The sequence below is a fragment of the Wasmannia auropunctata genome, unplaced genomic scaffold (genome assembly GCF_000956235.1).
Source record: "Wasmannia auropunctata unplaced genomic scaffold, wasmannia.A_1.0 LD336038.1, whole genome shotgun sequence".
In the NCBI taxonomy this organism is placed as follows: Eukaryota; Metazoa; Arthropoda; class Insecta; order Hymenoptera; family Formicidae; genus Wasmannia; species Wasmannia auropunctata.
In genome coordinates this window covers 1222582-1237083 of record NW_012026852.1, presented here as the reverse complement: position 1 = coordinate 1237083, position 14502 = coordinate 1222582, and the positions used below count along the sequence as shown (strand labels likewise).

General features: G+C 43.9%; 1 protein-coding gene across 4 annotated transcripts in view; it reads right to left on the bottom strand.

Annotated features, from left to right (window-relative positions):
- Positions 1-2392: 2392 nt before the first annotated feature.
- Positions 2393-14502, bottom strand: part of LOC105452050 (14-3-3 protein zeta) — a 50353-nt gene continuing 38243 nt past the window's right edge. For 3 of the 4 annotated variants that reach the window (XM_011692854.1, XM_011692856.1, XM_011692855.1), the window contains exons 3-5: positions 10199-10322; positions 8611-8774; positions 2393-6625 (exon numbers count right to left, since the gene is read on the bottom strand). In XM_011692854.1, coding sequence (XP_011691156.1) covers positions 6470-6625; positions 8611-8774; positions 10199-10322 — 444 coding nt within the window. In that variant the 3' untranslated portion in view covers positions 2393-6469. Of the gene's footprint in view, positions 6626-7413; positions 7578-8610; positions 8775-10198; positions 10323-14502 lie in introns of all 4 variants that reach the window. The other variant, XM_011692857.1, reaches the window with a different exon arrangement.

Genomic DNA, 14502 nt, shown 5'->3' with positions numbered 1-14502 from the left:
GCGTAATTGAAGTAGCGGTCCCTTCGGGTTTTGCCGCCCCGGTTGTCCCTGGGAATGTCTACTGCGGGAGCTTGTCTACCGCACGAAAATGGTATTCTACACCTAACGCGGAGACTCTCAACCCCGTCCTGGACGAGAGGTCTCTGTTTCTCTCTTTCTCTTTCTCTCTTCATCTCTCTCGGAGACGATTCGAGATGTCCCTTGAATTTCAATCCTCGGCCGTCGGCCGTACCGACCCCCGGGGGGCTGTCGAAGGGGGTGTCCGCGCGACATCACGGGTTGAGATTCGCTTGGATCTACACACGTCTATCTAGTCTCGCGACAAGTGGCTGCGTCGGCATTCGAGCGGCTGCGATTCCGCAGCGAGCTGGAGAACGCTGGACGCTGCTCGCAACCCCGCGCGCTCTCGATTCTCGCTCATCTCTTTCTTTTCCCGCTTTTTCTTTCTCCTTTTCTCCCAATTCCCGCGAATTTACTCCTAACTCACCGCGCGCGACCACTTCGCGTCTCGTCACTCGCGCAGTTAAAATGGTAATTTCGCTACTCTCGTTAGCAAAAAACCTGTATCTCGACGTACTTCGTATCGGCTACACGTATAAATTGTGCAAAAAATTTAGCATGATTAATCGTAGGCCTTTCTTGTCGGAAAAGGCACGCGTACATATACATAATATGTATCTCGCGTCGTATTTCTTTTTTTTTTTATCCGTGTCTCCTCGCTGGTGAATATGCATATGTGTATATATAATATGTATGTATACATAATACGTAAGTCGTGTATACAAGTACATGTGTAGATATACCATCGACAAGAAAAAAGAAGGAGTACGGGGTAAGGGACAGGATACAGGGCGAAGGGGTCTGTGACAAGGCGGGGCATATACACATCTAGCACAATGATATCCATAACAGCAATCATAATAAATATTATCCCTTTGCGTCTTACATGAAAAGTACATGAAAAAGTCTCTGCTCCTTGTGCACGCCCTCGATCTCTCGATATTGCTACTTGCTAGACTCCAACAACAAACATCATCCTTATGCGATTATTCTCTCCTGAGCTCTTTTTTTTTCACCTCTTTCTCTCTCTTTCTTTCTCTCTAATATCTCTTTGCGTTTTCTTTTTATAACGATACCGGCAACCGCATCATTTTGTCATCGCCCGAGCTGCCGCGAAAGAAACGAGCTGTTAAATCACATGATAGATAAATCAAATAAGAAAGAAGAGCGGCAGGATAAAAATTGCATAAAATGTAATATCATCTTGGGGAATCAAAGTAAACTAGCAAGTATAGGACTTTGCGACATAAGATTAAAGTAAAAACCGGTTCTAAGAACTGTATGTAATAAGCGTTAACGCGCTCGTGACGTTCAGAGTTCGTACATACAAAATTCGATGAGTAATCATCTTATACCCGATATTATCAAAATGTTACGCGTTTCATGCGTTTACTCAGATTACTTGGCGTTTCGCAGATAGCGATATTCCTTTGAAAAAGCACGAAATGAATCGCCTCGAAGTGTCGCGAATCGTGGACTCCGAAAGGAGGCAAGTCGTTCCGATCCAATGAGACGTCTTGTTGATAAGCGACATTGCAGGAATCCCTTGGTACGGTTCGCGATGAAGTCCGCATGTTATGTAATCTTGACTTTTGTCCCGCGATCGTGAAACATCAACGAGAGAGCGGTGTGCGTTTAAACGCGCTCCTCCGGCACGGATAGCAATCGTCGGTCGCAAAGCAAGACAACCGTGGGTTATGGTTTTTTTTTTTCAGACATTTTATCAGAATTTATTATTTCGTGTAAACGTTTATAATAATTATAATTTACAATTACGATGGATTGATGATAAATACAAATAGAACAACGTAATTTGGGACGGGGAGTAGAAGGGTAGAAGGGGGGAAAAAAAGGGAAGAGAATGCAGAAAGACTGGATGATGGTTGCAGGAAAATGGTTTTCGCGCGAGTGGATAATATAGGTGGGCTGGATGGATGACCATGGCGTTTTCGTATGAAGAAAAAAGAGCGGGAGCGGGATACGAGGGACAGAATTGTGTAAATCCGCGTGATCGAACCTGTAGTGGAATGAAAGGACGTGTCGTCGTCGCTCCTCTCGCGATCGCCAACGTACGCACGAATTGCTCTAAAAAAAGAATAGTACGCGTTTTTGATTCGAGAATGATCGGTTAAAGGAGGAGACCTGGATGGTAAAGAGGGAAGCCTGTGCCAAGAAGCCACTGATAAATGACGATGATTTAGATGAAAATGAAAATGAAGATGATGATTGCGACGACAATGATGATAATTCTGATGTTGATGATAATGACGATATCGATGACAATGATGATGATGATGATGTCTCTCCCGATCGAGTGAAGTCACTGCCAGGATTATTAAAAAAACATAACGTTTATTTTGGAAAATTCATAATATCCAGAAAATGAAAAGAACACAAGATGTTAACGTTCGATTTGTTGAATCGGGGAGGAGGGGGGAGCTGGGAGGATAAGGACAAAGTTAGATTGGAGAAAACATCCCTGAAGAGATTCGAGAGAGAAAGGGGGCGAAAGGAGGAACAGTGTACACTCGAAGGAGGAAGAGAAGCCTCGACTCACGAGGGATGAGGATGAAAAGAGAAGGGACGTTACATCCGAGGGCCCGCTGCCTGCGCGGCGCGAGATCGAGGTCAACAAGCTACCCCTCCGATGCATCGTAACGGCCTCAGCATCTTGCCACTTTTGATTACACACGCGCGCACCACACCCAGACGTCCAGGCTACCAGGTTCACTCGACGCTACAAATGCTTCGAAGCATTTTTTCTCGATTGGTCAATTAGTAAAATTCTTTTTTTCATTGGTCAATCAAATGCATCGTGGCGCTCGTAGAGTCGAGTGGCTCGCACCCTCCAGTCTCGCACCCAGCCAGCCCTCGTTGAACGTTCACCGAGGACTTTCCGGAAGAGAGACAAGGGAGACGATACCTGTCTGTAGTTCCTGATCGTTCGACTCTTCGATCTCGTGTCTCTTAGCAGAACATCGAGGCGGAACGAATTGCAGGACGAGGATCTAGACGACAAGAAATGAGCATTAATAGTCTCCACGGTCGTATTTCATCGTCAACAAGACTGCGATAGTCGCGTAAATATTTAACTACTCGTTTTCTTATCTAATTCCTTGTCGTCTGTATCTTATCTCTTCACTTCACCCCCCACCTCGACGTTTGCATGACGGACGCAAGTCGCAAGATACTTTCGCCGGAGTACAGAGCTCGTTTTCCACACGTTTTGCGTCCCACGTTATACGATAGAGGCGAAACCGATACGACAAACTGCAACGCGGGACTTCAATTGCACGCGCTTTTACTCTCGCTTCTGTTCGACGGAAGGAGGAGGAGGTCGATAGAAGAAGAGTCGCAACGAGATTTCGGATGCTGTTCACTGCTGCTCATCATCTCTTCGACTCCGCGTCCGTCTCACTCTCGTGTCTTTTCTCTTTTTTTTTCTCCCTTCCTTCCTAGCAACCGTACGACGTTTGTCTCCCGCGTGTGTGTATGTGGGACGAATTACGGACAATCTCTTGTTGCGATAAAGACACCGATTATACATCGAGAAATATCAACGCGATAACAGGAAAACGTTTACCCATTCACGTGTAATTAGCGACTAACTTGCTGAAAACTGGCTGTCTCCCATAGCGATATTACATTACATGCGTGTGATACAAGTGTGTGTTTATGTGTGTGTATGTATGAATATATATGTGTGTGCTGCCAGTACGCGCGCGTATATACATATACTTAATTATACATATATATACGAGAATGTGCACGAGGATGTGCATATCTCAGCTCCCCGTTTCACGTCTCTTTCTTCTTCCCTCTTCGCGTCGTACACGCGAGCAGAGGGCGTGATTTTTTTTTTGTTCTGGATAGTCTTTGACCTCCCATTAGAATCTTGCGGTTTCCCCTCTAATGTAGAGCGTCTCTCTTGTTAAACAATGATTCGAAATACTTACATCGCGTTTTCGGAACATGTAATGGCAACGTGGTACACACGTCGAACGAAGTCCTACACGTCGTCCGATTAAAATTGTCGACACAGTTAATCTGAATACACTGCATGATTTATTTATTCGACACATCGCCACGATCTCTTAATCCTAATCAATCGGTAATAATTGCATATCGCATAAGTTTCATTTTTTTTTTTTCCTCGTGACTTTCTTCGATGTGTACACCTCGATCGAGGGGCTAAAAGGGGCTTAATCTTCCTCGAAGGAGCTGAACTTTGGTACTCTACCTTACACGAGACGCTGTCTTCGAGAAGCAATTATCGTAATTCGCAAACACACGTAATTTCCGCGCAAACTCTCAGAAATGAAAAACATTCGCAGGACGAAAAGTAAATATTACGTGACCTACATATCCTACATTTCGTGTGTAATGCTGTGTGCGTATAATTCGTTCTCTCCTCCATTCTTCTCGACCGCGCTACGAGTTTGCTAAGAATAAGTGATATAAATATATATATCTGTGGTGTATATATTATGTAATTGCGTAATAATATAGTAGAGAAAGAGAGAGAGAGAGACGAGGAGCGGTCGAATAGAAAGAGCGAGAGAGGAAGTCGAAGGTCCGGACGCCAGGATTATACAATCTCTTAATAACGTGTCGCACGTGCGTGTGCAATTTCTCTGCGCTCGACGATGACAATGGGAACTTGAGCGGCTTTTGTTCACAGATCCCCCGGCCTCCTTCTTCCGCATTCCGTTCCACGCGGATCACGCGAGACTTTTCGAGGGAACATCGATGCGAACGATCGCGACGACGAGCAGAACGACGGCGAGAAATGTCCTCTTCCTTTCTCTCTTTGCGGTTTTACAACACAGTTTGTAATAATCAAAATAACGGTGCACTACCGACGACCCTGATCGATGCAATCTTTCTCCCCGCGTGTAAATTACAGATAAGATTGAAGCGTAGTAAGTGGAATTAAATCCTAGACTCTGTTGGATCGCGACTTTGGGCTTTCGGTCGTGGGCGAAAGGAAAAAAGGGAGTAGAGTTCCGCGGTGGGAAGAGATCGAAATGCATGCAGATTGTGTGCATAATCATGGTGATAATGTTGGAGGAGAAAAAAATTAAAAAAAGAGAGACACAAGACTGTTTGAAAAATCAAGTCACCACTGATGTTCGTTTTGGAACTTAATAACTTAATGTATTTGTTTTTTTTTTTACTCTCCTTTCTCCTCCTGCGTTCTTCCCTTCGTATAATAATATTCGTTACTTGCTAGACAATGTGAAATTTAATTTAAATGACAACTGGATATAATGTAGTAGATTCATGCGTGCTTTTTTTCGTTTTTCTCGTTCTCTTCGCTTCTTCTCGCACCTCCGCGCTGTTTTCTTTTCGCTTGTGTTTGGTTTCTTTTTCTCTCATGTTTCTAACTTTACGTTTCTCTTACGTTTTTCTTTTTTGAGATGGTAAGCAGCGAGTAGATTTTGGGAGTAATGACAGTGGGTCGGGTCCTCTGCATTCCATGTCTCGTCCCGACGTGTGTACGATTTACTCTTTAATGGTACATAATTTTTTCTCTCGTTTTCTATTCGCAAAAGGTCCGATAATCTAGCGTTTGCTTTCTTCTTTTTTTTTTGTTTCTGGCTATGTGCGTTTATCGACAATGTGTGAATGCACGCGCGCGCACGCGACTGCGTCCGCGCGACAATTTTTTTTTTCGCGTCGACGAGACAGGGTATGCGGGGGAGATGTGAATGTGTCTCCTCCTGTCCTTTCCTCTATTCATCCACAATTCGCTCCTTCCTGTTCCTTCATACAAACGGGGGGACAATAAACGGATTTCTTGTTTTCTCTTTCTGACTAAGAAATTTCGTGCGCGAGAGACCGAACGATCCATGCCGCTGCTCGATCGTCCTTCTTCGCCAATGATGGTTTTCTCGCGCGTTTACTTCGACCCGATACGCGCTGCACGATCAACGTTCTCTATACTCCGAATATCGATCGAGTTTACAATTCCGTGTAAGGTTCGATCTTTGAGATCCTTCCCTTGTCCATCATCCGCGAACAGGCACTGATCGAGCAGGGGTGAATAATTCGAAGGCCCTCGACGTTCGAATTTGTCGAACCGGACGTAGCAGCTGTGGCGGTGGCATCGGTAGCGGTGTGCGGTCATGTCAGGATAAAGAAAGAGAGAGAAAGAGAGAGAGAGAGAAAAAAAGAGAGAAGGATCAGTTTTTTGAAAAGGAGAGAGAGATTTAAGGAAAAGGGAGGCCTGCGACTGGAAGGAAGGAAGGAAAGAAGGAAACGAGGTACGCGAGGGGCGAGAGGTCAGGTGGACATGGATGGATGGATCCGGGTGGATGGACATATGGGTGAGCACTTCAGGGGGGGGGGGGACGATAGAGAATAGGATGTTCTTATTAGGTTTAGAAAGGACTTAAGCTTAGGAAGGTTAGTTGTCGCCGCCCTCCTGTGGCTCGTCCCCGTCGCCCTGCGTGTCACTGGTCCACAGAGTGAGGTTGTCGCGCAGCAGCTGCATGATCAATGTGGAATCTTTGTAGCTGTCTTCATTAAGTGTGTCCAGCTCCGCGATCGCGTCGTCGAACGCCTGCAAAAGTAAAAAAAATATTTGTTACCTGTCAAATACTTGTTAGCCGGCCTCTTTTTTTTATTGTTACTTTTAAATCCTTAGCGTAGAAATTATTTTTCAACAATAATAATTTCACTAACAAAGAAAATCATTGCAGCATTCCAAAATGTACACGTATTATTTTTAAATAAAGGCATAAACTTCAATTTATATGTACAATTATATAAGTTCTATCAATATCCATAATTATAGAAGTTAAACTGTTACTTAATTAATATATAGAGAGAGAGACTATGATGCGGGATGGTTAGTGCAGTACCAGTGGAAAAGTATCTCAGTTTACCAATTATGCAATAGCAATTTGAAAAAAAAAAGAGGATTAAACGGCACAACATTCACATAATAATTGTTAGGATTAAATCAAATTAGGATTTGATCGTTAGAGGATAGATAGGATAAATGCACACGGCAGGAACCGTATCGATTTCATAGTAAGACTGCTGATTCCCCGCGACTTTGATATATTTAAAAAAAAAGTAAATTAAAATGTATCTCTTGAATTATCCAATTCAACGAAAGAGTGAAATTCATGGTGTCTTATTCTTTCTTTATTGCTCAAACCACGAAGAAAGTCCGAGATTTTCGCAGAAGTGCTTTAATCAGAATACATAGCTCTAATTCTCGCCCGTGTCCCTTATCAGCAGTCTTATCACGTACCCAGTACGAACGGCGAACGCGTTAATGCACATAACAGGCGGATTTGTACAGAGAAAAACTATCACGCCCTTCACAACTCTTCCTCTAACCTGCTTGGCTAAGTGACAGGCTCTAGCCGGGGAATTGATAATTTCGTAATAAAAAACGGAGAAGTTGAGGGCAAGGCCGAGCCTGATCGGGTGCGTAGGCTGCATTTTCGCCTTCGCAATGTCAAACGCCTCCTGGTACGCCTTCTGCGAATCCTCGACTACCGCTGCAAATGCAAATCAGGCCTCTATTCAGATTACACCTTCCACGACCTCATTTCTTCGCCCGTTGACCACCCAAGTAATAAATTGTCGTTGTCGGGAGATGGGGAGGGGGGAGAAGGGGCGGGAGAGGAAACGCGAGGAGAGACGAACGAAAGCCGAGTAAAAGGGGGGAAAAAGTGAATTTCAACGATTCGCCTCGCGTCTATCCTACAAAGATCGCGGCGCGTGTCGTTTCACTCGGAAAACTCCGCTTGGCCTTGAACGGGCTTGTATCCATAAATCGTAACCGATCTTCCACGAGGTTGATCCTCCTGAGACACGTGCATCTCCCATCCTGAGTCACCGCGGTGTATGACTCGAGCGAGTAAGTTCGACCCGACGGCGTTGTTAAAAATTTAAATACAAGCGCCTGTTTTTGCATATCACGCGATTTACAGGATGTGGTATTTATGGGAAAGTCTATCTAGGCAAATTAGTCAACGGCTGCGCATTACCGAAATAGCACTTGGTTCACTAAAATCATCTCGATAATTGCGCTACTATCAGCAGGCACTTTTCATAAGCAACTGTTGAAAGATATAAAAATAATCTACTACCATCGCCATGATAAGTATTAAAATTTCAATAACAACGTTAAAACCCTTAACGTAATTAGATTACACGATTTATATTTGTTTCCCAGCACGTTTGTCTACGTAACATATTGCAAATCGCTTATTGGCTTTTTTTTATCTTTAGCCAAATATTTTGCAAGCAAGTTTTCGTATCGCAGAAATTTTAACATCGCTCGTTTAGAAACTGTAAGTGTGCAGTATCTCAGGACAATCGTTCGCGGGATCGATGACGCGATTCGAAGTAGCAGTAACTGAAAGATATCGATCTTTGTAGGACGGAAGTAAAGGCAAGTTAATACAGAACGGGTTGTTTGTGTAAGATAAACTTTTGCCACCACTGTGCACCACCATCGCCGTCACCCGAGCCCTCTTTCCCACGGAATCGCTGGAAAAGTAACGATTAGTTCCTCTGATCGTATACCTGTTTGGCCAGTTGACAGGCCTTGTCTGGTGAGTTGAGAATCTCGTAATAGAAGACAGAAAAGTTGAGGGCGAGACCTAGCCTGATCGGGTGGGTAGGCTGCATCTTTGACTTGCTGATTTCGAAGGCATCCTGGTATGCCTTCTGGCTGTCCTCTACCACGGCTGAGATATTACGTGGATCATCAACACGTCTGTCTGTCTTGTTTTGCGTAAACTAACACGCGCTTCGAGTGCTTTCGTGTCAGATCGATTTGAGAGCTACTTAGAACTTAACATGAATTTATCGCGCGTTTCGAGATACGACATGAAAGAATTTTTGCATTAGCATTTGACTCTTGATTTTTACCTCTTCTCTATCTTTATATCTATTAGAATTTATTAGACTGATCTATTGTATTGTCGCTCTATTTACGTTCTAAGCAGCTCGATTGCTCTTACATGTTTTTCGGATTTAATTTATATACACTTCTTCAAAGCAAAAAGAGATAAAACAATATTTTTCTGAAAATGTAGATGTATATGTATTTAAATACTAATTATAATTTATCTTGCATTTAAATAGGGCAAAATTCTCAATGGAATGCAACTTGGAATAAAAATCGACTCGATTAGTAACACGTAAGAGCATTTTTATCACATTGGTGCGAATATCATACTTTTATTCGCTCCAATATTATTTTTATCTAAATCCAGTTTAATATAAACATTAATATTTGCATTTCCCTGGACTTCATATAAACTAACTCTCATAAAAATGCAAAATTTTTTTACGATGTTTGAAGTAATACAGTAAAGAGTAAAAAAGAGTAAAATAGATTCTAGATGTTCTAAACATTTTTCAATTAATTTAAAAAACAAAATCTCCAAATTAATCTTCAACTAATATTATCAATATATAGCGACAAATAATCATATTTATTATATTGATAATATAATAAAAAAAACAAAATATAAAAAAATTTAACGATTGACAATTATCTTTGTAGTCGGTATTCTTTGCAAGTCCTCGCGGACTGAAATTTGCGCGACTGAAGTTTCACCCGCGAGCGTCGTCGCAATCGACTTTCACTACTATAAAGCGACTCTGTGCGACTGCAAACTGACTTCGTTTTCCGATGTGCAAAAGTCCAGGGAGATCCGCCCATACGTCAAACCGAAGCATCTGTCGATGCAGCTGCGTCGCAGCGCGAGATACCACAAGTGCTCGCGATTCGAGAGTGGTGTGTATCTCATATCTCTCTCTTGCGCACACTTGCACAACCGGACGCACGATGCAGTTGCATCGATCACGTCGGAGGAGACGATCGAAGCGGACGACTTCGAGGCGCGAGGGGAGGGGAGGGGGGGGAGTGTACACTTTCCGTATAATTTCGTGTGCAACACGATTAATTTTGGACGACGCCTCACGCGCCAGTCGCGGCCGATATACGCTCGGCGTTCGATATATTGGACGAGAAGTCACGAGATTGCATCGCTACAAAAGATAATCTCGCGCCTCGAGGAGGCCTCCCCCTCTGCCGCCGCTTCGAGAGATCCGTCTCCCCGGGATCGAGTCCGCGAGGTAACGCGAGGGGATCGATACGTACTATTTCTGGTTTCACCGGTGGCGACTTCTGCGAGATACCTGTAGTAGTCACCCTTCATCTTGAGGTAGAATACTTTGCTCTCGGCATTGCTAGCCTTGGAGATCAGGAACTTATCCAGGAGTCCCTGTAAACACGCAAATACAAACAAATGAACGAACTGGCAGCGCTGAGATTAAAAAAAAAAAAGAAATAAAATTAATCTTGTAAGAGAAAAAAATCGAGTTATAACGTTTGCTGGATTTCCAGCTCTTCCCGTGTGCTTCGTCTACCTTGACAATTGATTAAACAAAAATCTCCTCGAACGTAAGCGTAGTGAAGGAAACGGCTTTCGAAATAGCGAAATTGCATTACATCTCGTGCATTCTTGCTTGCACCATTAATCAAACAATTCTCTTATATCTGAATCACGCTGCTGCGATTAGATCGCATTTCACGATTGAATGATCTATTATCGCGATGTGTGATTCACGATTTCTTCCATATAGGGCGAAATAGAAGTCTCAAGCTTAACACAATTAATTAAAATAAATGCATATATATATATATATATATATATATATATATGTGTATAATTATTTTATAGGTACATTTAATTATATATATAAATCATTAATGATACACAATACACGTGTAAAATGCTAAAAATAAATTTTCGGAAATAAATTATGCGCAGAAACATTATGATAAAAATTAATAAATCGTTATTATTAATTGCCACCGGAATAGAACATGTTTACGTGGTCAAATTAACGTGGAGAAGCAACGTGGAATTAATGCGCAATGCGCCGGTCAATGACGAGTCGCGTTTCACGCTACGCACATTCATCCCAACCGTGTCTACTTATGACGTAAGAGCAGTGTTGGCTCCGACCAACTTTGCATGCGCGAAACTCGCGTGCAAATAGCGCGCGGATATTTATTGCGCCTTAACGCAAACATAATGCATCGACCGGTCGCGCGGTCGGAATGGCGAAGGGAGACAAACAAAAATTTGCCCCGATTACCGGTGTTACATCACGATTGGCAACTTTCGAGCGACGAAAGCGACAAACAACGCAATGTCGCGCATACTAAAAATTGCAAAAATTGCACGTTGCGCGAAAATAGGCATCGTGGATATAAATTTCCGAAATAGATTCGAGAGCGTTTTCGCTGTCGCGCGCGCTTCGCAGGAAAGAGGTAAATGAACGCGCTCGGGTCCCGCAAGATTCTTAATTTAACAGCTCCGGTTATCTTATCGCCGTGCGAGACGAGTCTCGAAAAAGCCGCGTCGCCGCGCAAATCGTCGCATTTCGATGCGCGGACGCGCCGTCGTAAATTACGTCGCATAATCACGCGAGCGCGCGCGCGACCCGCGTCGCAATGAAGGTGGAGGGGAAAAAAAAAAAGAGATAGCCTAGTACGTCATCGCCCGCCGAGAGTTTCACCGTCTCTCTTTCGCGCATCGAACCTCGCCGCCGACGAGAGAGGAGAGAGACCGGTTTGAGTCACTCCCGAAGAAGTCTCCTCCCGTATATTCGTTCGCGTTTATTAATTTTAATCAAGCGCCACCCCCCCCCCTCTCCCCCCTCGATGACTTTACAGGGAGGCAAAATCGCGGCTGGTATATTATCGAAACGCGTTTCTTCGGAAGCTAAATAATAAATGAGGAGAGAACGTATCCGTGAAATCGACATCGTCGTCATAAAGCGAACATTCGATTTCGATCTGAATTCCTTATAGTCTTGAATCGATCGTCTGACATTCATATATTATTTCAGAAATTCTTATTGCGCGTCGCATTTGCGTCCCGATGCATTCTCTGCATTATTTTTTGCTTTCTCTCCCTTTCATCCCACTTAACGTCCGCCTCCCGATTTATTTTCTAAAGCCGTTTTGTTACGCGACAATTTATTTGAGATGACGACTGACTTTCACGAGTTTTCTCTCCATCCGCGTCGTCGCGCGGCGTCTATCGGGGTTAGAAATAACTCGGTTTTATTAAACCGCAAGCGCGAAACCGGCGGTGGCTACGTCAAGGCGCAAGTACAATAGCCGCCACGCTTACGGTGACGTGTATAGGAGAGGAGAAACAGGAACACGACTCCGATCGCCCGGCAATTGCGTTTCAGCTGGAGCCTTGCTCCAGTTTCGTCGTTTGACGCGCGGCATCTCCCGTGCGCCCGCGTGCCTCCTCAAATCCGACCCCTTTCCCTCCTCACCCCCCCCCCGTGTCGTCGTCGTAGTACCGCGAGCTTGTTGCAATTAGCGCGCTTGTTCTTCGAGCGGCCACCTTTACGAGCGCGCACAAAATTAAAACGGATAACTTACAAGTTGTTTAATTAAAGAGATATCTAGAACGTACTCCCTCCTCCCCTTCCCGCCTCGATTTATATACGTAATCCGAAATATACGGTAGCGATAACGCCGTAGGTGGAAATATTAAGGTCGCGCTTCGTTCCGAACACACTCGTGTCGAATATTCATACCGTTTCTTTAGCAAACAATAGCACGGCGAATGCCATTTTTCTAATTTGCGTCTAATTTATATTTTGAATCGTAAATTATTTCTTCCGGTAAAGAAATTCGAAAATATTTATGAGACTTAAATCAAGTACATTTATGCGGCGAGAAGCAAATAGGCTATTCATTGCATGACATCGCGTTATTCAAGAAGCATCGAAATAAAGACCCGCGGCACAATTTTTTTTTCTCTCCGTAAAAAGAAAACAGCCTCGAGCGAATTTAATTCCTTTGAAGGAGAGCCTCTATTACGAGGCGGAACGTGCCATTTCCGGTGGTCCGAGGTACATTCGTCTGGTGAACAGGCGTGCCCGCTTCCTCTTCCGTTTCCGCTTATTTCCGGATACTGGGAAAATATCACCCGCGTATAACGAGAACGGAGATCGAATGGAATCCCGTGGCGCGCGTGTCTCGCGAAAGGCATCGGGTATAGATCATAATTCGCCGAGTTTAATGAGTTCCGTGAGCTTCCGAGCGACAAAGTTCGAAAGGTCGCGCTTTAATATCTCGTCTCGCGAAGTCTCTACACGAATGAAAAGTATCAGCGAGGGACGCGAGATTGAGAACTCGGGGAACGATATCAAAAGGAATTAAGTAATTCCCGAATCATTATCGAGACAGGAAGAAACAAGTTATTTATAGCTTAAGAAGATTAAAGACGTTTCAGAGAAAGTAATAATGCTATTCTCCTGTAAGAAGTAAGACCATTTTTCAACATGCCGATCGTAGAGATTTTTCATGTCAACAAATAACTGCAGCAAGCAGCTTAATTAAATAAGGAAACAATTATTTCAATGCAGGAAATTATTTGAAGATAATTATTTGTACGCGGAAGAGACGGAAGCGAGTGGGACCTCTCGTCGCATTTACGGGAGGAAATACAGGCGTAAAAATCGCGAAGCGAGTATAGAAGGAACTCGTAATTGACCCGCGGGCGCGCGCGTGTGTGGGTATGTGAAATCCAATCCGGCGGAGTTTTCTTCACCCTTCAGAGATCGCGAGCAAGGAAGCGTGTGTGCGGAAGATTGTCAACGAAGAATCGCGTAAGACGATCCCCGGGCGCGGAAGAGAAACGAGTATTGCTTGCGCAAACGAGTTTCTCGAAGGCTCGAGGCAAGGTTAGTCCTGCGGGCGTCCCGCAGTAGTCACAGATCCACCTCGTTTCCTCGACGCGTTGACATTTTATTTTTATACGAGAGATGCCCGCCCGCCCGCTACCGAACTGATCCCTCTATATAGTCTATATCATCCTGGCGGAAATCAATCTTAACTGCGTCAGCGTTTAACGCGAGAAAATAAGCGACGAGACATCCTTCCAATTAACTCCAGCGGAGTCCATTCGAACGCGAATATAATTTCATTACAGGCTTAATTACTATAGGAATGAGGATTAAAAAAAATAAAAACCGTGCCATTCACTCTTTTTTTCCTTTTCCGCGACATTTTCCGCGAACAAAAGTCGGACGTTCTACAATCTACATGTAATCTCGTGTTAATCTAACGCCGGGGAAAATTTCAATGTACAAATTACGACGCAGTCACTCAGCGTTGTTTCAGCGAATAGAAAATATTGCGAGCGGTCTCTCGCTCCCTTGGAAAATAGGTTAACCGGATGAGGGGGGGGGGGAGTGGAAAACATTTTCTATAATTGCTTTCTACAAGTTAGATTATTTTGTTGTTACTTGGAATTAATTAACACACCAAGAGAGAGGTAGGTCTAACACGGCTGGAAATTTCGCGTCAATGCGCTCTCGACGGAACACGCTATGCTAATGAGACTTCGCGGCGCATAAAAGCCGGGG